Source organism: Callithrix jacchus, chromosome 7 (genome assembly GCF_049354715.1).
Source record: "Callithrix jacchus isolate 240 chromosome 7, calJac240_pri, whole genome shotgun sequence".
Classification (NCBI taxonomy): Eukaryota; Metazoa; Chordata; class Mammalia; order Primates; family Cebidae; genus Callithrix; species Callithrix jacchus.
This window is the reverse complement of record NC_133508.1, coordinates 83,563,101-83,587,139: the sequence shown is the minus strand read 5'-3', so window position 1 is coordinate 83,587,139 and position 24,039 is coordinate 83,563,101. Positions and strand designations below refer to the sequence as shown.

General features: G+C 49.4%; 2 protein-coding genes across 2 annotated transcripts in view; both read right to left on the bottom strand.

Moving 5' to 3' along the window:
• CYP4X1 (cytochrome P450 family 4 subfamily X member 1) overlaps positions 1 to 24,039 on the bottom strand; it is a 266,175-nt gene that overhangs the window by 154,195 nt on the left and 87,941 nt on the right. The window lies entirely within an intron of this gene.
• CYP4B1 (cytochrome P450 family 4 subfamily B member 1) lies at positions 287 to 23,935 on the bottom strand. Its single transcript, XM_035251388.3, is given in 14 exon segments — positions 287 to 529; positions 964 to 1,046; positions 1,139 to 1,203; positions 1,978 to 2,111; positions 3,856 to 4,046; positions 4,791 to 4,897; positions 5,048 to 5,155; positions 5,158 to 5,198; positions 5,503 to 5,627; positions 6,510 to 6,637; positions 7,947 to 7,991; positions 8,185 to 8,317; positions 18,777 to 18,781; positions 23,752 to 23,935. Coding segments are annotated over 14 exon segments (1,491 nt in total). The 3' UTR covers positions 287 to 387.

The window sequence follows — 24,039 nt, the reverse complement described above, 5'->3', positions numbered from 1 at the left end:
AGGGCTGAACACTTTTGGATTGACCCTGACCTCGCTTTGCAGCGTGAGCTCAAGGAGTCTCTCCGAGGTTCCTCTACCCTCGCTTGCTGCCTGTTCTTCTCAAGCCTTTGCTTCTGGTCAGACACTCTACCTTTCTCTCTGGGCTCCTGAGAGGCCTCCAGCAGGTGGCTAGGCACACAGCAGGGGCAAAGAAAATGCCGAGCTGGTGGGGGAACTTTAGATCCACTTGAGGGGGACTGACCTGTAACTCCAGGGTCTGGGACCAGGAGTATGAAGCCTCCATTACCACAGGGTATCCAGACACATGCCAGGTGCTATCAGGGGCACAGAAAGGAAGAGAAAGAGGAGCCAAGTTGCTGCTCATGGGGAGTTTTATGAGAGGGAAATTCACGTAACCAAACAGCGCAGGATAAGCTGGGCCATCTTGATGGGCAGCCGTGAGGGGTCCAGGGAGAACTCAAAGCTGAGCAAGCACATGGCTGTGACCACCTTCATCTCATTCATGACAAACTGCTGCCCAATGCAGTTCCTGTAGCCAGCAGCACAAAGAGGCATCAGGCAATGGAGAATCCAGAGTGATGACATTCAGCGCTCTTAGCAGCCAACAGAAGTCAATACTATTTCTGGGTGAATAACTGGCTGATAGCTTGGTTGACCTGGGCTGAAGAAACAAACCCTGGGAACATGTGGGGGGTGGGGGGCAGGTCCCAGACCAAGTAGATTCACATGGTAGGTGTCTAGCATGGGGGTCTCTTTTGGAATGACTCATCTATCTCACCCACTTCCCAGGGACAGGAATATGATCGTTGCAAGAAGGTCCCTGAAGCTTACCGTACATACAGTCAGCACAAACCCACTATGATTCCCCCTTGATCAGAGTACCCTCTAATAATGCCTCCCCATGATGTCATCCACCCTCTCCTCCCCGGTCCTGAGGGCCTGGGATACTGGGTCTCTCCATACCTGGGCCCAGCAGAGAAGGGCATAAAGACAAGGGGATGGCGTTTGGATACATTCTCAGTGGAAAAGCGCAGAGGGTCAAAGACCTGACAGGACAGGCCTTGCTCACCAGGTTCTGGCAGAAGGTGACCTCCCAGTCCACAACCCTGTCTGATCTCCCAACCCAGGGAAAGGGTACCTCAGGGTCGGGCCATACAGCACTGTTCCTTTGGAGGGCACAGATGTACATAGAGATCAGGCTGCCTGCAGGCAGAACAGAGGTTGGTGACCAGGTGTTCCTGGGAAGCCAGGCCTATCTCCACATCCCCTAGTTCCCCCTTAACTGGGGTGCTAGCCCCTGCCTGACCACTGCCAGAGACAGAGAGTTCATGACCACACCTGACTCATCACAGTAGTTTTGATCATCATCATGCCCAGTTCCTGTAACCCCAGCACTGGGTGCAGCCCCCGACAGGCATCTGTGGAATGAATTAAGGGGAGAATGAACCCATCCATCGTGAGGTAGAACAGGAAGGAACTATTAAACCTTTTCAGCTAACTGACTCTAGGGAAGTTATTATTCATAACAGTATACTACCGACAGTAACAGCTATCATTCACCAGGTGCTTACTATGAACGAGGTACAGGCTCAACACTCTTTATGAAGCTACCACATCAGTTGTGCAGGTTGCACACTGCATAGCATCATAGTCCATGTGACTGATCTCCCTGGCACTGTTCAGGGCATAGCCCGTATAGTGGCATGTGGCAGCCTTGGTGAGCATTGTATCTTTAATCCTGACAGCAGCTTTGAAACATAGATACTCTCCTTATCCCCATTTTACAGAAGGGGGAATGGAGGTTTAGAGGGAGAAGACTTAACCAACATGTTGTGGAGCTGGGGTTTGGGCCCATGGCTCTTTGAATACAAAGCCTGAGCTCTTCCCCAAAAGTGCAAAGATTTGACTGAAGGCAGAGAGGGTACCAGAAGACCATACAGAGGCCTCCATTTCCACCCCCAAATCCACCCATCCCACCCGCAGGTAGCGACCAGCCATCCACAAAGATGACAGGCTTGCTGAGCAGGCAGTACACCTGGGGCACAGGTGGGTAGAGGCGGAAGCTCTCCTTGATGCACATGGTCAGATAAGTCATTTTGCTCAGATCATCCCTGCCAGCAACACAACCAGAACATTCCAGGAATGGGAAGCAACAGGATTTGGGGATAAAGCAGGCTCCAGCCCCGGTTTTCCCCCCTCAGCACCACCACACACTCAAGAGTCAGGGGCACAGGGTGCCATGTGCCCAGGCCAGGCATGACATGGTGTAGACACTCAGACCTAAAGGATCTGGTTCCACTTTTCTCCATCTCTTTCTCATCTCCACTGGTAGGAGAAGAAGGCACAGGACCCTAGGGATGAATTGCACCCAGTCATCAAAGACAAGGTCACTTCTCAGGGCCCCCATAAAAGCCTACAAAGAATAGTTCTTTAGGTTCCAGCCTGGTTTCCCCTACTGACAGAATGAAAAGAAACGGGGGCTGATACACATTGGTTGAAAGAACCAACCAAAGTTCATGCATTGTTTAATGAGGTGAAGCGTGTGTGTGTGTGTGTGTGTGTGTGTGTGTGTGTGTGTGTTTCCCTTTGGCTACCAGGAAGCTCAGGCCCAAATGTGACATCCATCTACAACTACTGGGCAATATTTTATTACAGAGCCCCCAAACTCCCTTCTGGCTCTTATTTTTAATTTATGTTTTACTATTTTATTGAATCAACGTCCTCTAAGTTGCTTCAAGCTCTAGATGGAATGAAGTGAAAAAAAATAAATATTTTAATCCCTGCCTCAGGTTGTGTTCACATTGCAGCCTACAATGCCTAGCTCTCTCTCTGCCTGAATTTTAACCCTCCTTAGAAAGTCAATTCAAGCCTCACTCCTTCCCTCTGCCTTCAACATTCAGACCACTTGATCCTGTGATTTTCTCTAGCTGTTTGGTTATGTGAATTTCCCTCTCATAAAACTCCCCATGAGCAGCAACTTGGCTCCTCTTTCTCTTCCTTTCTGTGCCCCTGATAGCACCTGGCATGTGTCTGGATACCCTGTGGTAATGGAGGCTTCATACTCCTGGTCCCAGACCCTGGAGTTACAGGTCAGACCCCTCAAGTGGATCTAAAGTTCCCCCACCAGCTCAGCATTTTCTTTGCCCCTGCTGTGTGCCTAGCCACCTGCTGGAGGCCTCTCAGGAGCCCAGAGAGAAAGGTAGAGTGTCTGACCAGAAGCAAAGGCTTGAGAAGAACAGGCAGCAAGGGAGGGTAGAGGAACCTCGGAGAGACTCCTTGAGCTCACGCTGCAAAGCGAGGTCAGGGGCAACCCATAAGTGTTCAGGAGTTCAGTTTTGAGCCAAGAAATGGGGAAAACAATAAAAAGTTTTTAAGTGATGAAGTTTGGGGAAGTTCTTTCTCCTCCATCAGCAGGGGACATAATGGCATCTGGAGGCGGAGTATTGCCATCCAAAGGCAGGTAGCAAGTGACCGGCTCTCCCAGCTGTCCCAGCTCTATTCACCCCCACATTTCCACCTCTTTCTCTCCCAGCTCTCCATTATCTACCCAGGAACCCAGAAGGCTAATCAGGTTCTACCCTGAGAAGAAGTTAGCACACAAAATATCAGCCTCGTGTTGACAATTTTCTCTACATAACACATCTGAAAAGGCTCCATTTGGAGAGAATGGGCTCAGAAATGCATCTATGCTCAGCCATCCCCCAAGCCCCCACCACCACAAAAGGTATGACACTGGAGAAAACAGGACAGCTGCCACCACCTCACCTGATTTCCAGGACGGTCCAGGACAGGATGGGCACCTCCCTTCCGGAGGGCTGAGCAGGATAAACCAAGCTCACCCTCAGACTCACTCACCACTGGAAGGAGTCCCGGTCCCCTAGTATCTCACAGACCTCCTCTCTACAGCGATGCTGGTGCTCAGGGTACAGGGCCATGCAGTAGAGAAACCAGGAGATACCACTGGTGGTGGCGTCATGGCCTTCAAACATGAACGTGTCCACTTCAGCCCGGAGGTCTGCATCTGATAGCTTGTTGTCATTATCATCCTCGGTTACGGAAGGCAAAATAGGACAGCTAGCGGTATTGGAGGTGGTAACAAGAACTCATAACAGTGGTTGTCAAATGAACGTCTCAGGGAGGAAGTGAAAGCTCCTTTTCAAATGGTGGATTAGGACCTTCCCCAGATTCCTATCTTTCTTCAAAGCTTAGCCTAGATGCCTCCTCTTCCACAAAGCCCTCCCTAAATCCCTCTGGCCAAATGACTTGTGACCTTGTCCAGTCTGAATGTTAGCTCTGCTCATTGGGCACAAAGAATACCACCTGGCAAAGGAAGACGTTTTGGTCAACATCTACCTAGTGTCTCCCCTGCTGGACTATAAGCATCTGGAGGGCAGAGACAGGTCTTTCCCATCTCTGCATCCTAGCACAGGAACTGACCCAGAGTCAGAATTCAGTGAGTTTCTAGAGTTGATGAATAAGGAAATGAATGAATGAAGTCTAAGATTCTAGGATTCTATAGGGCCAACATTTTGGGGGATCTTAGAAGTCTAGAAATGTCATCTGGCCACTACCACATGACCTAGGCTCCCAATTCCACAGCCCAGCCACACACACCCTATACCAACTCACCTCTGAACCTTTGCTAATATGTTTCATGGAAAAAGGAACAGGTTATATTTGCTAAAGAAAGAGGGGAAAATGCTTAAGAGCTCCTTCTGTGTCCTAGGAGGATGGTCTGAAGACCCCTCTGGGACCAGTCCTCAGGTGGGAGTGGACAATGATATACTCACCTGGGCATCTAGGAGAATATCCAGGAAGTCCTGGTGCCTCTGTTTCTGGATCTTTTCCCGTACCTTCTTATCCTTCAGGGCTGCCTTCCACTCCCTGATGACCTGCTCTGAACTGGAAGCATAGAATGTCACTGCCTGGGAAGCCATCTTCTGTCCAAAGAGGAACTGGGGTCCTATAATGGGTGGGGGCATAGAGGGACAAGGAGGAGGAATCCAGGCTTCCTAGAAGTGAAGGAAAAGGTGTGGGAAAAGCCCACCTGTATGGTCATGGGCCACCTGGCAGGCCCGCAGGAATCAGCGGCCATGTGGTGTGAGCCAGTAGATGAAGACATTATGATACTGGAAGGTCTCAAGGCGCTGCTGCTCAGCAGAGTAAGATCGCTGACTGCAAGGTAGTAGCTGCTGTCCCTGCACAGCAGAGGATAGGAGGAAGGATTGGCTTAGACACTGGCCCAGGAGTAGAGTCAGAGCAGCTTCATTCCAGAAATCCAGCCCCAACCACAGAGCATCCTGCCATTCTTCCCTGCCCTTAAGCCTCTGCATAAAAGCCAGATCTGTCTCCCCACCATGAGCAAGTCCTGGCTCCCCTCAAGCTAAGACTCCCTGGGGCAGGACCCTATCTTTTCTCAGATCAGGGCTGAGGAGCATGCCAACTCTCCCCTCTAAGCTGGCTTTGGGAGACAGTGTGGTCAGCCCTGAGGTGGCCCCTGACCCGTGGCCCAGGCTGGCGTCTCCTCTTCCAAAGGTGCATTTCATGAGTGAGTCCAGCACGATGTGGCCTACATCACTGAAGATGTCAATGGATTTATCCTCCAGAGCCTTCTCTTCCCACTTGTCCTGGAGCCCAGGGATAGGAGGTAATGTGTAGGAGGCAATGTGGGGGCCAGTTGGGCTGACTGCCCCACACTGTTCTCCAGCACCTATAGCCTATCCTTCACCACCAAGGCCCCCTTCACGCACCCGCAGTCCCTGTCATGCCCTCCATCCTGCTGGAATATCAGGATAGGGTGGGTAGAAGTTTGGCAGCCTCTGGGCTTCAGCCTCAGAGGGCAGGTCCAGGAGGCAGATCTTGCACAGCACACAAATGTTTTTTCCCAGACAGGGCAGCCTTTAAGGGAGTAGGACAGCTGAGAGGTGGTGAGCTCCCCAGCACGGGGTGTGTGTGTGTGTGTGTGTGTGTGTGTGTGTGTGTGTGTGTGTTTAAGTAATCCTGGAGAGGAGTTTCCTGCAAGGGAAAAGACTAGCCTGGATAACCTGGGGATTATCCAGCCCTGAGACTCTCAGCCTGAGCTCTGACATTCCTCTTAGAGATTAGTTATATTGACATAATTTTGGGCAGTTGTGGTAGACAGAGAATGAGGAGGAGACACTTTTTAGGTGTGAAACCCTTTCCCACTACTCTCAAATATAGATGGTTCTCAAATCTGCTACTCTAGGAGCCTTATTAAGGCCTCACAGAGACCCTTTGGCCTGGGAGGAAAGAGGGCCAGGTGGAGACAAGGACCGGGCTGCCAGAGATTCCATACCTACTCAGCAGCAGCATGTGGCACATGTCAGCAGAGCAGGGCTTTGGCACTGCTGCTGCAGGCAGAACAGGCCTTGGGGCTCAGTTCTTCTCCTCACTTCAGAGCACCACATGCTCTACCCAGGACAAACCAGGGTGGAGAGGGGCCAGCCCAGCAGCCAACAGCCTCTAGTAGTCTGTCACAGGGAGCTCACTAACATGTTACGTGTGGACTCAGCAAACAAGGCCACATAGGGCTTCAGCACATCATAGTGGAAGCCAGGTGTGAGCAGCTTAAAGTGCTGGAACCACTTGGGCCCCTCAAGAACCAGCAGTCCTCTCCCTGTGGAAGGGATGGGAGAGGAAAGGCTTGTCAGTCCAGGAGATACTATCCCAGCCCTGGCAGGGATGTGGGGCTAAGCACATCCCACTCAACTCCATCCCCAAGCCTGGAACCCTCCAAGGGTAGGCCACTAAGCAACACAGTATTGCCCTCCATGCCCTCACCCTAGGCTACCAGGACCTCAGGACACAGGCAGCAGCAGTTCTTGGCTGAGTGAGCTCATTCCTTAGGACCGGAAGACTCAGTTTCTGCCTCTCAGCTGCACCCACAAAGCCTGGGTCCAGGAACTTGTGTCAGATAACACTGCCAGATATGAGACAAAGGACATGCATTTCCCCTGGGGGCAGCCAAGCAGGAGTGAAGCCTGCTGGGCCTTGACTCAGCTGCTGAGACTGTGGCCACAGCTTCAAGACTTGGGCAACAACCAGCTGTGTTCATGCTTCACAGCCTCAGGTGGGGCCCTTCCTACCCCACTCCGACACACCCACCAATGGAAATGCATTCCTGTCTTCAAGACCACCTCTTTGTTTTCCTAATCCTTTTCTATTACTTTCTAATTTTATCCTCCCTTTGATAACTGAAAAGAGGGTACAAGCAAAAAGTCTTCCCAATGGCACTTGGTGAGTAAATAGGCTTGGGAAAGTGTTCTACCTCTTGCCCCTGCCCTTTCTCGGCTCTCAAGAAGACACTGAAGACCCCATAGGATCGTGAGCAAAAGAGGAGCTTTGGAGAAGCAGGTGGCCTTGGTTAAAGAATACTCCATGGCTTTAACTTGACTACCTCTGTAAAGGAAAAATAAAATAAAAAAGAACACTCTGTGACTCCCACCTATTCTCAATATCAAATCACCTCTCCATCCTGGCAGCCAAGGCTGCCCTGGCCTCCCTGCCCAGCCTCATATCCCAGCTGGGCTCTGCCTTGCAGCCACCCCGACAGCCTCACCGCTTCTGGTGACCAGCCATGGTCCTACCACCACACCGTTCCTCAGGTCTTTGCCCTGACCAGCACCACCTATTTAAATCTGCTTTTGAATCAACTCTAGTGCCACCTCCTTCAGGAAACTGTTCTTCACACTCACACATTCTCCAGAGCCTCTGCCCTATCTAGAGAAGGCAGGCCCTGCCAGAGAACATACCTTGGCCCCACATCCGCGGCCAGCTGGGGGCTCTCCTGCTCCTCCTCTGTCTCCTCACTGAACCCAAGAACTAGGCCATCTGGGATAACCAACCAAGTGGGCAGGGCAGGATCCTGGTCACCCAGCACCATGAGTCTGAGGTGGGCAGGGAAGGGAAAGCAGGCGCTCACTCACTAATCCACTGGAGGAAAAAGACATACATATCAGGGGCCTTAGGGTCTGCAGGAGAAGGAGACAATCAGATCGAGCAGGAACCCAGGGTTCCCAGAGGAGGCTCATTCATGAGTAGAGTGGGAACCTCAGATGCCCAGACTTGGTTCACAGGCTCAGGCCTCCTCCCTACATCGTGCCCCAAGCCTTTTGTTCTCAGGAAGCCCCACACTCTCCTGAGAGCCCCATCCTCTCTCCTCGCCCCCATGGCTGTACACAGCTTTGGCATAGTCGGGCTCATAGATGGTCAGGAAGCCAATGAACTGTCCGAACCAGAGTGGGTGGGCATAGGGGAACTGGTGAGCCCAGGTCACCACCGCATCCAGGATCCCCATCTGCTGGATCTAAAATGATGACAGAAGGCCAAGGCCATTCAGGAACCACTGTCACTAGCCAGGCCCCAGGTCCCTGGGAGGGCAGGGGAGAAGAAGAGACTATGTGAGAGACACGATGTGTACTATGAGAGAAGGCTTAAGTCACACAAAAAAAGCCGGACTTATAGGATCTCAGGATTGGAAGGAATCTTTGGCTAATCTGGTTTACCTGAGCCCTACCCCCCTCCTTATCAGCTATGCTTGTGCACCTCTGCAGCAATCCCACAAGGGACAGGAGATCCTGGTCTCATACTGACCACATTCACAGCCTGTGCCCTGATCAAGGGCATAGCCAGTTTGCCACTGCCTCCCTGTGCCTAGCTTCCTCCTGGCTCCTTTAGATTTATTTAAGAAATACATAAAGCTAAAAAAAAGTGTGCATGAGCCTAAGCCATGGCCAAGCTTTTAAATAAAGCTAGAAAACTAGGAGCACCTGCCAGGCACCTGCCTTGATTGCCCTGGGTGCCTGGTAAGAGGAAGGACAGCTCCCAGCACCTGGCCCCACTATTGTAGCTACAGCCCCTCAAGAGGGCTGAGGCATCCTCTCTCTGGGGTACAAGTGACTGCCTGGACAGTTCCTCTGGATTACGGAACTGCATGCCTCACGCCCTCAGAATGCCCCGAGCTGGGATACTTACAGGGCTGGGAGGTCTGGGACAGCCTGTTTTTACTCCAGAAGGAAGCAGGGAGAGAGCAAGGCATGAAGATAATTCACTGATCCCAGCTCCTTAGCCCCACCTCCCACCCTCACCTTGGCACTCCTTGTTGACCTCACCAGAAATAAACCACAGGGGGCGCTGAGAAGAGCAAGCATACATCAACACTCTCCTCTCTGCTTCCCAAGAGTCTAAAGTAAGCTTTGCTCCAAGAATCAGATCAGAAAGGGATTTTAACATTGCCTAGTTGAACCCTGACCTCTATAGATGGAAACATGCAGCCCTGACCTCTCTTTATAGGTGGAAATGTGCGGCCCAAAGACCAAAGGGTACTGTCCCCCGTGAGTTAAGGCAGACCAGGGATCCTGGCTGAGGCTCTTTCTGCAGCCCTTCAGGCTAGTAAGCCAGCTCAAGCCATCAGCCAATGGACCCGAAGCTCAGTGGGCCAGTGTCCAAGAAACACGCTACCCTTGACAAGTGTGCTGCAACCACAGTGCCCCAGCCGGCTGCTTGAGAACAAAGATAAGTCTGCTCACAAAATGGGGATAAGAGTTTCAAAACACAAAAGATGAGGGGAGGAGAAAAAAGGGGTTTCCTTTTCTGCAGCATATTGTAGTTCCCTCAAGGCAGGTCACGTTGATCTCAGATTCCCAGCATGCCGGGTGTTTGCCCAACACCTTCACCCGGTGAGAATCCCTGCCCACATGCTCACACATCTCTAGTGACAGGAAACTTTTCAAAATACCCCAGCCATCTTTGAATAGTCTTAATTCTTCAAAAGACTTCTTAGTCACTAAAGTGAAAGCCACCTGCCCACAGCCTTCCCCATGGGTGTCCCTCTGGGACCACACAGGCTCCCACTGCCCAGGGAAGTCCTGCAGGGATTGGGAGCTGGAGGCTCTCCTCCAGGATGAACACCCATAGGTGCCCTTTGGTGCCTTGGTCTCAGTTGTCTCCCCACCATGGGCCCTCTCCACTTACCCCAAGGTTATCAGGGCTCCATGTGTGCATGAGTCCAAGCCATTGCCAAGCTTTTAAATAAAGCTAAAGAGCTAGAAGCCAAGAAAAAAAACAACCAAAAAGGAGGTAGCATCTCTGAAATAACCATAAAAATCAGCGGGAAAAGTGGACTCAATTTACACAGACTCATTGGGGATTTAGCTGTGAGGTTGAGCAGAGCCATGGAGAGCCTGGAAAGAGGGGATCGAAAGCAAAACACTCGGGGAGCAGAGAAGTGACTTCCCCCCATGCTGGTGACAAGCATGACTTCATCCTCCATCTTCCCTTTCAAAGACAAATAAACCATTACACAGGTATATGTGAACAAATAACATTCTGAAAGAATCCCTAGCTGAAAGAAGGAGCAAAGGGACTTTGGGTGAGATCAGTGTGGTCACCAGCACTCTCCAGCTACCATGCCTTGACTGGGAAGTGATGATGGACTTTGTCCAAAGTCACACAACTAGCATCATGCCCCAGTCTTTAGATTCCAGAGCCTGTGCTCTGCCTCCAACACCTCTCCTGTCTTCAGCATCCAAAGGTGAACTCCAGACTCAGGAGCACCCAACCAGGAGAGAGGAGGAATGCGGAGAACATCTAAACAGCTAAAAAGACAGGGCAGGGACCCAAGAAGTGTCTACGAGTCCAAGGGGATGCAGCCATCTGTCCTCAATCTGTGTGGGTGGCTTTGCTGCCCAGAGTTGAGTCCCCCAGAGATTCATCCACTCTTCCAACACGTGGGCATTAAGCAGCCATACTGTGCCAGAGACAGTGCTAGTTTCTAGGGTTAGAGTGGTGAGCAAGACAAAGCCCCGCCACCAGCATACATTCCAAGTGGGGAGAAAGAAAACAAACAAGAATCAAATACACCAAGAATACAATTTCAGGTAGTGATAACTCCAGGAAGAAGAAAAGCAGAGTAAAGGGCAGGGCTGCCACTGTGGTTGGGGTGGGCCAGGAAGACCTCTCTAAGGTGACATTTCAACAAAGATCAGCAGAAATGCCTTCTGGAAAGCCCCATGACATCAGCCACAATCTGCTTCTCAAAAACTTTTCTTTCAACTGCCTCCTCTACATCTCCCCTCCTCACTCCTAGCAGATCACCCTTGTCTACTTCCCAAAGAAAATAGAAGACATCAGATAAGAAACCCCTAAATGTCAGCTGGCAGACCTGAAGAACGGCCCCACCTGTGCCCAGCCTCTGTTTCCTTCTGTTTCAGGAGAGGAGCAGGCAGGGCCTGTCCAAGACCAGTCCCTCTGGATTCCAACCCTCCCCGCAAGGCACCTCACCCATCAATCAGCCCCTCTCTCCCAAATCACAAACTTCACCCTCTGCAGGCTCCTTCCCATCCTCATTCAAAACTTGTTCAAGTCTCTGTCACTTTAAAAAAAAATAAATCTAAACAAAACCTCCTTTGGTTCAGCTTCCTCCTCCAGCTAATGCCTCATTTCTTTATCCCTTCATAACTTAATTTCGCTAAACAGCTGTGGGCACAGTGGCTCACGCCTGTAATCCCAGCACTTTGGGAGGCTGAGGTGGGTGGATCACGAGGGCAGGAGTTCAACATAAGCCTGGCCAAGATGGTGAAACTCTGTCTCTACTAAAAATACAAAAATTAGCGGGGCATGGTGGCAGGCACCTGTAATCCCGGCTACTCAGGAGGCTGAGGCAGGAGAATTGCTTGAACCTGGGAGGCGGAGGTTGCAGTGAGCTGAGATTGTGCCACTGCACTCCAGCCTGGGCGACAGAGCAAGACTCCATCTCAAAAAAAAAAAACGGTGCCCACTGTTTCCAACTCCTTGTGACCCCACCTCTCCTATGCTGGTCTTGCTAAGGAATCCAGCACTCTCCCCAGCGCTGAGCCCAGTGGACTCCCCATTTCTCATGCACTGTCTCCTGGATGTCCTCCCCTGTCTCCCAGTGGCCGCCCTAGTCAGCTTCTCATCCACTGTTTGTTCCTCCAGATCTAGTCCTTGGCCTCTTCCTTGTGGCACCTTCTCTCTGAAGGCTCTCACCTGCTTCTGTGGTTTCCTGTACCATCTACCAACAATTTCTCAGTTGACAGCTCTTTCCAGTTTGCCTTTCTCCTGAAGTCCAGAATCATAATCAACCCCCAGAACTCTCTGCACGATTCCCTCCAGACCCCTTAGACCCAGCATGTCCAAACCCACGCTCATACACCTGTTTATACACATTTGCCCCCAAAATCTGCCTCTCCTACTGAACTTGGGGATGGAAACATCACCCACTCCAAAACTAGCCAGGAATATGGAATGTTGTTTTCTCAGTGTTTATGTCAGTATGAAGACGGATGCCCCCTGAAGGCAGCCCCTCCCCGCTGCCCACCAAGTGTTTACATTGGAATCAGCAAACCAGAACAAAAAGAGCCAGATGTAGCAGGTCATGGGAGGAGACTATGCCACAGAATTCTCCAATTCTAGTACTCAAGGATTCCACACCCAGACACTGACAGATGCTGCCAGATACTGAGCCTCCTCTTTTTGGGTCTCAGATGCCCACATTTAAAATTGAGACATAGAAATCCTTTCCTCCTGTTTACAATCCAGTCTTATGGCTCCCTTTTGGTGACTTTTGCCAGATTCTGCTCTGGTCCAGCTGTGTTGGTGCCTCCAGTTAACAGAGCTCCACGGCAATCCTTGTTTCCTTTTTCTGCTACATGGTGGGGCCCTCACTGACCCTCACATCTGGCTATGGTAGAGGTCTCAATGCCTCTCTCTCCCGTGCTCACCATACCAAGACTTGGCCCGTTGTACCTTCCACTTCCCTCCAGCCCACTGGCTCACTCCCCAACACTAGGTGGAGGCCTGCATCACCTCCACCCTAGTATCCCTGCCTCCTATTTCCCTCTGTTAATCTGTCCACCACCCTGAAGCCAAAGTGATCTTTCTAAAACATAAGTCTGAGCTTATCTCTCCCTTGCTTAAATCCTTTCCATCGTTTGTTCCCCATTGTCCTCAGAATAAGGTAAAGCCTTTTGACGCAGCCACAGGATCTGTGCGACTGCCCCATCCACCTCCAGACTCATCCTCTCCATTCTGTCTCTAGGCCCAAGGATTAGTAACACTTGTGCTGTGCTGTTCATCTCTCCTACAGGTGTAGTTCCTCTACAACAAGCTCTTTGTCTTGATGCTTCATCCTCTGGCCTCAGCATAGGACCGGACCCAGAGTTGTTGATCAAGCAATGCTGGTTTCTTAGAAAAAAGGGACCTTATCTGCCTCACAAATAAGGGTTGATTTGAGAGGAAGGAAGGGGACGAAGAAAGCAACTTCCCCAGGTTGTTTTGTAGCAAGATTCGCTCTACAATGATTTAATGATTTAACACCTGACGTTTATCTGTCCAGTAGTTTGAAACATAGCTATACTTTATCTCTTCCTATCCCCTTCTAACCCAGCAAGGTGAAAATTATTATCTCCATTTTGTTGACAGGGAAACAGAAGCACAGAGAGGTAAAGCAACTTACCTAACCAGGCATAGCGAAGGCTTTTGATCAATGTTTACTGAATGACAATGAGCCACAACCCTATCTTCACTACACAGTACAAGGTCAAGGGCACTGTCACAGCAAAGGGCATGGCTGGGAAAGAGGCCTCTGCAGCCTCAGAGAATCTCATTTCCTTGGTCTGAGAGCTGGCATTCTACACACACACACACACACACACACACACACTCACACATCAGATTTGTTGGCTTCTTTCAAGGGTTCCAACCTCAGGCCAACAATATAGCTGAGCACCTACCATGTGCAAAGTCCTCCCTGGCCCCTAGACCGGAACGAGGAGGACCCTGGAAGAACAGGATATGTCCCCACCTCCAAAAGACACATTCCGAGAATTGAGGAGGATGACAGGTAGATGCTAATAAAGCTGGAGCGAGAAACAGACCTGTCGACACTGAACTAGAAAAGGAAGGGGAAGCAAGGCTTTATGTTTTGTCCAAACGGCCAAGCTCCCCTAACAAAGAGAAGCTCTGCCTTTATATAGGCTTACACTCTAGATATTACACATTAAAGGATCTTAGGTTTACAGCCTTAGAAATTACAAATAAAAGGGTCTTGGGTTTACAGCTTCAGAAATCACGTATGAAAGGGTCTTGGGTTTACAGTTTTAGGAATTACATGTGAAAGGTTTCTGGTCTCCAGATGGAGGAGTGGGGTGGGGGTTTGATCTTGTTTAACTAAAAACATTGTTTTCTGGAGAGATACCACGCCTGCTATATTATATGAAGGTGATTTAGGAGGTGCCAGTCAGCCAGCCTTTTCTTCTATTGAAATGCAGTGTGGAAGTCAAGGGGGAGGTGATCCCAGATGCCTGGGTCTCCTTCCTCACTACCAAGTCCTCTAGACTGTAATTAGAGACAAAGAAGGAGAAATCCTGATGGACAGCTCTTCCCTGACCCCAGTCCCTTCACCCACCAGTCTTCCTCCCCTCCCTATTCCCATCATTGCTGGGCCTAAGAATTAACTTTGCAGTAACCTTTTATGGACTGACAATGTCATGAATTAAAATGCAGAAGTCCTGGGCCCTTGACTCAACTCCTGAGCTACTAAACAGACGCAGACAAATATTTTGCACCCTCTGAATTGCAATGTCCTCATTTTTGCATTAGAGAAAATAATCCCCTCTCTGCCCTCCCCATTTCTGAAGTTCAGATATGAATCCAAGCAAGAACAGAGGCGCCACGCTGTGGAAGACTGCAGAAGTGTTGCGCTTGCAACGGTTCCCCAGGAAACCTTTGTAGTTCCCACAAGTAGTCACCCCTCCAGCCTTTGTCTGCTCAACCTGGTGCTAAAGAGGGACACCCAGGCATCTCAGATCAACTTCCCCTTTTCATTCCTAAGACTGTAAACTTCCCCTTTTCATTCCTAAGACTGTAAACTGAAATCCTTTTCATATGTAATTCCTAAGACTGTAAACCGAACCCTTTTCATATGTAATTCCTGGGACTGTAAACCAAGACCCTTTTCTTTTCTTTTTTATTTTATTTTTATTTTTTTATTGCATTTTAGGGTTTGGGGTACATGTGAAGAACACGCAAGATAGTTGCATAGGTACACACGTGGCAGTGTGATTTGCTGCCTTCCTTCCCTTCACCTATATCTGGCATTTCTCCCCATGCTATCGCTCCCCAACTCCCCACCCCCCACTGTCCCTCCCCTATTCCCCCCAATAGACCCCAGTGTGTAGTGCTCCCCTCCCTGTGTCCACGTGTTCTCACTGTTCAACACCTGCCTATGAGTGAGAACATGTGGTATTTGATTTTCTGTTCTTGTGTCCGTTTGCTGAGAATGATGTTCTCCAGATTCATCCATGTCCCTACAAAGGACACGAACTCATCGTTTTTGATTGCTGCATAATATTCCATGGTGCATATGTGCCACATTTTCCCAGTCCAGTCTATCATCGTTGGGCATTTGGGTTGATTCCAGGCCAAGACCCGTTTCATATGTTAAGCTATAAACCTAAGATTCTTCCATGTGTAACATCTAAAGTATAAGCCTATATGAAGATGGAACCTTCCTTTGTCAGGGGAGCTTGGCTGTTAGGCAACTATGCCACCTTGCTCCTGGCTGAATAAAACTTCCTCCTGTATTCGGTGTCCAAGAGATCTGTTTCCCATGGCCTCTCCTGCTACATTTTGGTGGATTGGCTGGGAAGCGAGTCGCGGATAGCAGACAGTGGGAAAAAGTCTCTTAGGTGGTTGCCTAGCCCTGTGGAGCATCCCTGCAGGGGGACTCCTGCTCGCTGGGGTGACACATCCTGAGAGCGCTCCTGAGCAGGTATTTGCCAGGTGGAAAAGCCTCACCAGAGTGGAGCAGGGAGGCCCTGCAGTGTGGATCCACCCAGTGGCTAAACACCGAGGAGGAATGAGTATTTTGGGAAATTCGGACCACTGAATTTGGTAAGATTGAACCCAGGAAAGTAGCCCACTCCATTTTGGGTTGAAGTGTGCCCTGATCACCCACGGGTGCCCGATCGCCACTTTGAAGGTAGCTCTCTCTGTAACGTTGGAAGCTTTTGCTTATGGTTTTGAATTGGAAGGAGAGCAATCAGATGTGTGTCTGTGTATGTAGATGTGTCCAGCCAGACTCATCAGTCGTAAAAGGTATCGGGCTCATTAGAAAGGGTCTCATGTGTCAAGCAATTTGTAAGAATTAGAGACAGCCACATAAGGCTGAGTGAAGAAGCCTCTGGGCGTTGTAAAGGATTGAAGTGAATGTAAATCAGAGAGTGCTCTGGTCTTGCTAGGCGGGAACTGCTGTGAGTGAACTAACACTCTCCTAACTGTGGGAATTGTTTCTTTGAAGTGTTAATATGGCTCACCCCCATAGCAAGCGCACCCCTTCAGAAACCATGCTGAAAAAAATTTCAAGACGGGATTCAGTGGCAATTATAAAGTAACTATGACACCAGAGAAATTAAGGGTTTTATGTAGGGAAGATTGGCCAGCATTTAGGGTAGGTTAGCCCCCAGAGGGGACTGTAGAGAGGCCCCTTGTCTCCAAAGTAAGGCATGAGGTTATATACGGCGAGCTAGAACACCTCGATCAATTTCCATACATAGACTTGTGGTTGCAGTTAGAGGGTTCAGTGCTAAACCCTCTGAAGTGGCTAAGAGAGCAGGCAGCGACTGTTTTAGTAGCCAAGGGACAGACTGTTAGAAACCACCATCCCCCTCACCACCGAGAAATGTGGACTCCCAAGTTCAGGCAAATTCAGTGGCAGGAACAGGCAGGATATGTATGCATGAATACTTCAGTTATTGGAAGTAGCTAACCAGGCGTTTATAAACTAAGAGCCAGAGGGAAAATCATAGGGAAAGGGAACATCAGGCTCAATGGAAGCTGATGCTTGACTTGATAGCTGCTGCTATGAGAGGAACGCCCCCAAGAGCATGGAAAAAGGGGGGTTCATGGAAAGCACCACAGTCTGACCACCCGCGCCTGCAACATGATCAGTGTGCATTTTGTCAAGAAATAGGATATTGGGGGAAAAAACGCCCACAGTTAATGGGAGAACAGGGTGATCCTAAGCACAAGGATCCAGATAAAAAGTGAAGGGGCTCTGTTTAATCTAATGGAAGGGCCACTGGACTAAAAGAGAGGGGAGTTGGAATCATATGCCCCAAAGAGCCCAGTCACAATGCTGTCACAATCCAGATGACAGCCCTGTAACCCCCCACAGAAAAAAGCAGAACCAATATTGTTAGAGCTATTAAGGTGTTAAGAGAACAGACTTTCTTGTACTTAATGGACTGCCCCTGCCCCCTTCTCCAGCAAAACCTATTGTGCAAATCGAGGGCCACTGTCCCATTCAACAAAAGAGACTCCCTGCAGCTAAAACTGCCTCAGTCAGGGGTCATCCAGGCTCTCAATGTCCCTTGGGAAGGAGGGTGGAGCCTTCCTAGCCAGAAGCAGAAGAATGATATTATCACCCAGGCCCATGCAGGGTTTGCATGGCTTTGCACCCAACTCATACACACACTTGGGATTATTGCCAGCAGAGGATAGTTGGTTCACTTAATTGGACTTAAAGAATACCTCCTTAGCATTGGACTGGCCTCGGAGGGTCAAAAACTATTTGCATTTCAATGGGAGAAACCCAGAAGCAGGTGTCACTATTCAATACACCTGGACCCAGCTTCCCAGGGGCTCAAAAACTCTCTCATCATCCTTGGGGAGGCATCAGCCCGTGACCGCCCCCCAGAAGCTTCTTGCTTGCAGGCTACCCCTGTACACTGATAACCTTCTATTGAGACACCCCACAGCAGTTGGGTGGACAAATAAATGCCTTACTTTGGCACCTGGAGGACTGTGGGTATAAAGTGTCTAAAAGGAAAGCCCAGATTTGCCATAAAGCAAATGCAATATCTGAGGCTCACCATCTGGAAGGGGGAATGCAGCCTAGAAGCAGAGAGGAAGCAAGCCGCTTGCAAAGTGACAGAACCTGAGACTAAAGGTCAGGTGAGAGAGCTCCTGGGAGCAATGGGTTTTGTAAATTGTGGATTTCCAAACTTCGCAGTACTAGCCAAAACCCTCTATGATGTGACAAAGTGGGGAGACAAGGAGCCCTTTGAATGGGGATCCCAGCAGCATCAGGCCTATCAGGAACTGAAAACGAAACTAATGTCAGCTCCAGCTTTGGGGCTGCCTGATTTAATGAAGCCCTTCACATTATATGTGGCAAAAAGAGAAAAAGTGGCAGTTGGGGTCCTAGTCCAAACAGTGGGACCTTGGCCCAGGCCTGTAGCTTACCTCTCCAAGCAGCTGGATGGAGTTTCCAAAGGACGGCCCCCATGCTTAAGGGCCCTGGCAGCAACTGCTCTGCTAGCACAAGAAGCGGATAAGCTGACTCTGGGACAGAACCTAAATATCAAGGCACCTCACGCAGTAGTGACTCAAATGAATACCAGAGGGCACCACTGGTTATCAAATGTTAGGCTTACCAAATACCAGGGCCTGCTATGTGAAAATCCCCGTATCACCATTGAAGTCTGCAACACCTTAAACCCTGCCACTTTGCTCCCAATGTCAGAGGGTCCTGTTGAACACAACTGTGTTGAAGTCCTGGACACAGTCTATTCCAGCAGGCCTGATCTTTGGGATCAGCCATGGACAGTAGTAGACTGGGAGTTGTATGTGGATGGGAGCAGCTATGTCAATCCACGAGGGGAAAGATGTGCAGGCTACGCCGCCGTGGTAACTCTGGACACTGTAACCGAGGCCAAATCCCTGCCTCAGGGCACCTCAGCTCAGAAGGCTGAACTCATTGCTTTAACTCAAGCCTCAGAGCTGAGTAAAAATAAGGTTGTAAACATTTATACTGACTCTCAATATGCCTTCCCAACAATGAGCACTGTACAAAGAGAGAGGCCTGTTAACTTCAGGGGGAAAAGAAATAAAGTATCAGCATGAAATTTTGCAATTGCTAGAAGCAGTCTGGAAGCCCTGGAGGGTGGCAGTCATGCATTGCTGAAATCATCAGTGGGCCCACACCTCCGTGGCCCTGGGAAATTCCCAAGTGGATTCAGCAGCTCGTAAGGCAGCATCTGCCCCCTATCGAATAGCAGTTACAGCCCCGCTGATTCCCCAGATCCCTGATCTAATACCTACTTCCTCTAAGGAGGAAAGAGACTTTCTCCAGACAGAAAGGGGCAACTGATTAAAGAAGGATGGATCCAACGGCCAGATGGAAAAATAGCAGCACCACAGCTGCTGAGGGCAGCAGTTGTACAAGCCGTATACGAGACTACTCATTTAGGTCAAGAGTCACTTGAAAAGATGTTGGGCTGGTACTTTTACATCTCACACTTAGCAGCCTTGACCAAAACTGTGGCACAGCGATGCATTACATGTCGGCAACACAACGCGAGGCAGGGCCCAACTATTCCCCCTGGAATTCAAGCTTATGGAGCAGCTCCATTTGAAGATCTCCAGGTAGACTTTATTGAAATGTCCAAGAGTGGGGGACATAAGTATTTGTTGGTCCTGGTGTGCACATACTCTGGATGGGACTGAAAGAGCCCATGAAGTAACCCATGTGCTGCTTTGAGATCTTATCCCTAGGTTTAGATGGCCACTGCACATCAGATCAGACAACGAACCAGCATTTGTGGTAGATTTAGTCCAGAAAACAGCAACGGCCTTGGGTATCACCTGGAAACTGCATGCTGCCCACTGACCTTGGAGTTCTGGAAAAGTGGAAAAAATGAACTGGACCATCAAAAACAGCTTAGGGAAAATGTGTCAGGAAACGAGATTAGAGTGGGTGCAGGCACTTCCCTTGGAGTAATTCAAAATTAGAGGCACCCCCTTTAGGAAAAACAGGATATTCCCCTATGAAGTCTTATACCATAGGCCCCCTCCCCTACTCTGGACACTCCTAGGAACTCCTTGGTAGTGGGGAGAGATTGAGTTAGGATGCTAGTTACCAGCTCTAAGGAGAATCCTTAGGATACTTCAGCCTAAGTAAATAACAAATGTTCTGTAAGCCTTTTTCTCCCCAGTTCACCCTTTCTCACTAGGTAATCATGAGTGGATAAAGGATGGGAGTAGGGCCAGGTACGGTGGCTCATCCCTATAATCCCAGCATTTTGGGAGGCCGAGGTGGGTGGATCATGAGGTCAAGAGATGGAGACCATCCTGGTCAACAAGGTGAAACCCTGTCTCTACTAAAAATACAAAAATTAGCTGCGCATGGTGGCGCAAGCCTGTAGTCCCAGCTACCTGGGAGGCTGTGGTAGGAGAACTGCTTGAACCCAGGAGGCAGAGGTTGCAGTGAGCCGAGATCATGCCATTACACTCCAGCCTGGGTAACAAGAGTGAAACTCCATCTCAAAAAAAAAAAAAAAAAAAAAAAAGGACAAAAGGACATGAGTACAGCCCCTCTAAAGCCACAATGGAAAGGACCTCAAACCTGATCCTGACCAATCCCACAGCGGTGAAGGTAGAGGGAATCCCAGACTGAATCCACCACAGCCATGTAAAAACCAGCAACAGCTGAAACTTAGACCAAGGCAAGGACTGCAGAATCACCTTAAAAAGGACAACGAGCCTTCCTCCAGCCATATCCCAGAAGCTGGCTGGTCCGCACACGGCCAAAGCATGACGAGATTCATCGTGGGACTTGTTCTTTTTCATATTTGGACTTGCACAGTAGGAACATTAACTAATTTTGAAGAATGCCCTCAGTATGTACACCAGGTAGGACGTAAAAGTTACTTCCATTCTTTTGTCCTGCAGTTCTTATAAATGTAAGACACAGAAGGGAACCTGTTTATATAATGGTACTCAATATAAGGTGTGTAATCCGTAAGATGGACAGATAGCTGTGTCATAGGCATCATTAAGCCCTCTTTCTTCCTATTATCTGTTAAGATAGGTGAGCTATTAGGGTATCCAGTCTACTCCACTAAGGAGAAGAGAGACCTAAAACTAGGGGATTGGACAGATGATGAGTGGCCACCGGAGAGAATTATTGAGTACTCTGGGCCGGCCACATGGACAGAGGATGACTCATGGGGATACCGGACCCCTATTTACCCCTCATCATAAGTGTTATAATAGTAATAGGTGTTTGTTTACTGCTCCCTTTTCTACTCCCCCTGTTCCTTCAGATGATTAGAGGATTCATCACTATTGAGTTAGCCAAAAAATGACATCACAAGTGTATTATATGAAACATTATCAGTCAGTTTCTTCAGAAAATCTGGAAAGTGAGAATGAAAGTGAGACCTCTCACTAATATTATAAAGTGATGAGGGTCTCAAAGGGGGAGGTGAAGAGGCATCTCAGATCAACTTCCCCTTTTCATTCCTAAGACTGTAAACCAAAACCCTTTTCATATGTAATTCCTGAGACTGTAAACCAAGACCCTTTTCATACGTTAAGCTATAAACCTAAGATTCTTCCATGTGTAACATCTAAAGTATAAGCCTATATAAAGAAGGAACCTTCCTTTGTTAGGGGAGCTTGGCTGTTAGGCACTATGCCACCTTGCTCCCAGCTGAATAAACTTTCCTCCTGTATTCAGTGTCTGAGAGATCCATTTCCCATGGCCACTCCTGCTACAGTGCCATGAGAAGGCCCTTCATACAGCTGTGTTAGAGCCAAGAAGCCAAAGCCAGGCTGTGTTCCAGGCCCTCTGCATATTCTCAAGGTGGGAGTGGGAGCTGTTGCAGGGAAGAAAACAGCCACCCCTGACATGGGGGTCAGGGTGATCAATGTTTACTGAATAACAATGAGCCACTGCCCAAAGAAACAGTGTTCTAGGTCTTTCCTTAGGTCCCTGTCCTAAGGAAGCCCTTGGCTGAGGGCAAACACACCTTTGATGAAGGCAAGTAGAAGTGGAGAGGGAAGAAGAAGAAAGGGAGAAATATCTCCCTAAATGCCTCTTGTACCACATTAGTGTCAGACCTCATCCTTCCCTTGGTCCTCCTGTGTACTTAGCAAAGCCTCTCCCAAGCCCTCCTGGTCCCTACACTTTTCTTCTCCATCATGCTTTCTCCTCTGTGGATACTCTCCCTACTCTCCAACATTCACTACTGGTTCATCACAGTGATGCCTATGCTGTGCTAGGCTTTATGCTGGACCCTGAGAGTACAGGGCTGAATCAGATCAGATCTCTATCCTCCAGGGGGCACAGTCCAGTGGGGAAGATGAACAGGTGAACAGAAGACAACAACCCAACAGGACAAGTGCTGAGATAAAAAGAATGGGGCTAAGGCAGAATCCTGGAGAGGAAGCTCGCCCAGCTCAGGAGCAAGGCTCTGGTATCTGTTTTCCCCTCAGACTGTAAGGTCCTTGAAGCCCAGGGCTGGGTCTAATTCATCTCTCTGACCCACCCTTTCCTTTGCTGGATGTCTTCAGGATGCACATTACAGGGTTATCTGTCAGGGCAAGAACAAGTCTAGAGGTCAAGCTCATTTCTAGTGTCAGTCTAGAAAGAGAAACAGTGCCCCCTAAAGACTGAGAATGAGGAAAGTGGGTTCAGGAAGTAGGTAGGAGAAGAAACTTTTCTCACTCTGAGCCTCAATCTCTGGCATCTCAGCCAAGCACAGTGGCTCACGCCTGTAATCCCATCACTTTGGGAGGCCGGGGCAGGTGGATCATTTGAGGTCATGAGTTTGAGACCAGCCTGGCCAACACAGTGAAACCCAATGTCTATTAAAAGTACAGAAATTAGCTAGGTGTGGTGGTATGTCCCTGTGGTCCCAGCTGTTTGGGAGGCAGAGGCAGGAGAATCACTTGAACCTGGGAGGTAGAGGTTGCAGTGAGACAAGATCGCACCACTGCACTCCAGCCTGGGAGACAGAGCAAGACTCCAACTCTCTCTCTCTCTATATATATATATATTAGATAGATAGATATACATATACATACATATATATATATATGTCTGGTGTCTCTACCTGGGAAACCCAGGCTGGCTGCAGATCAAACTAACACTTGGAGAGGTTTTCAAACATAAACCCCTATTTCCAATCTGACAAATTATAATCTCCAGAGGCTGGAGGCCCAGGAATTTGCTTCTCCCAGTCGATTCCAATTCCCTACCCTGTGTCCCATTAGAAACCTCTGGTCTAGATCCCCATGACAGTATGAAACTAAGAAGTCTTCCTAAAGCAAGGGCTAAGGTAGTCCCTTAGCCCCAGGAAGATGGGAACTATGATCTGAACCTGAGAAGGTGTCATGACTCCTGAGCCACCCACAGGTGTGGCCAGGAGAGCCCTACCTTTGGGGACACCACCCACTTAGATGCTCTGAGAGGTCTGTCATGTGGTGGTACTCCTCTTCTCCCTCACCCTCATTTCCTGCCTTACAAATGGAAATCTTTATACTGCACACAACAAAGCAAAAGCTAATTGAGCTTTCAATGGATTGCCTACTTCTAGGGACTACAGAGCTTTTGGATTTCTGTATTGCCTTTCTGTCATTGCTGAGCCTTTAGCAGAACCTGGTCCAAACTTTGGGCCTCAGAATGATGAGAAGTAATCTGTGGCATGCTTGAACCCTGACTTGGAAGTTGCCCCCACTTCTGAAATCAGCTTGAAAGGCTGGAGTGATGGAGAGATTCCAGTGGGAAAGCTGTATGGAAGCCATGGATCCTGGGACATCATCCCCCTGCCCAAGTTGAAGTCTCCCTCCACAGCCCCCCGGGAATTAGGCCTGATTCTCTGAAAGAAGGGAGGCTAATTTCTTTCTCCCCTCCCCCACCTTCACATATCTCAAGGGCATGTCCAAAGAGCCAGTGGGTGGGAGGCCCTGCAAATTTTTCCATAGCTTTGGCCAACTTCTGCTTCTGCAGTAGCAGTCAGATGAGCTTCAGAAACCCTAAGACCAAGATCAGCCCAGAAGCCCACAGGACCAAGCGGGAGAGGCTCGGGGAGAGGAAGCTGGGCACCATGGCTGGAGTTGCAGCCACCTACAATTCATTTGACCTGCCTCCAGCTGCTCCTGGGTTCCTTTATACTCTGGACCCATGTACCCTGCCAGCTCCCAGCCCTAGCC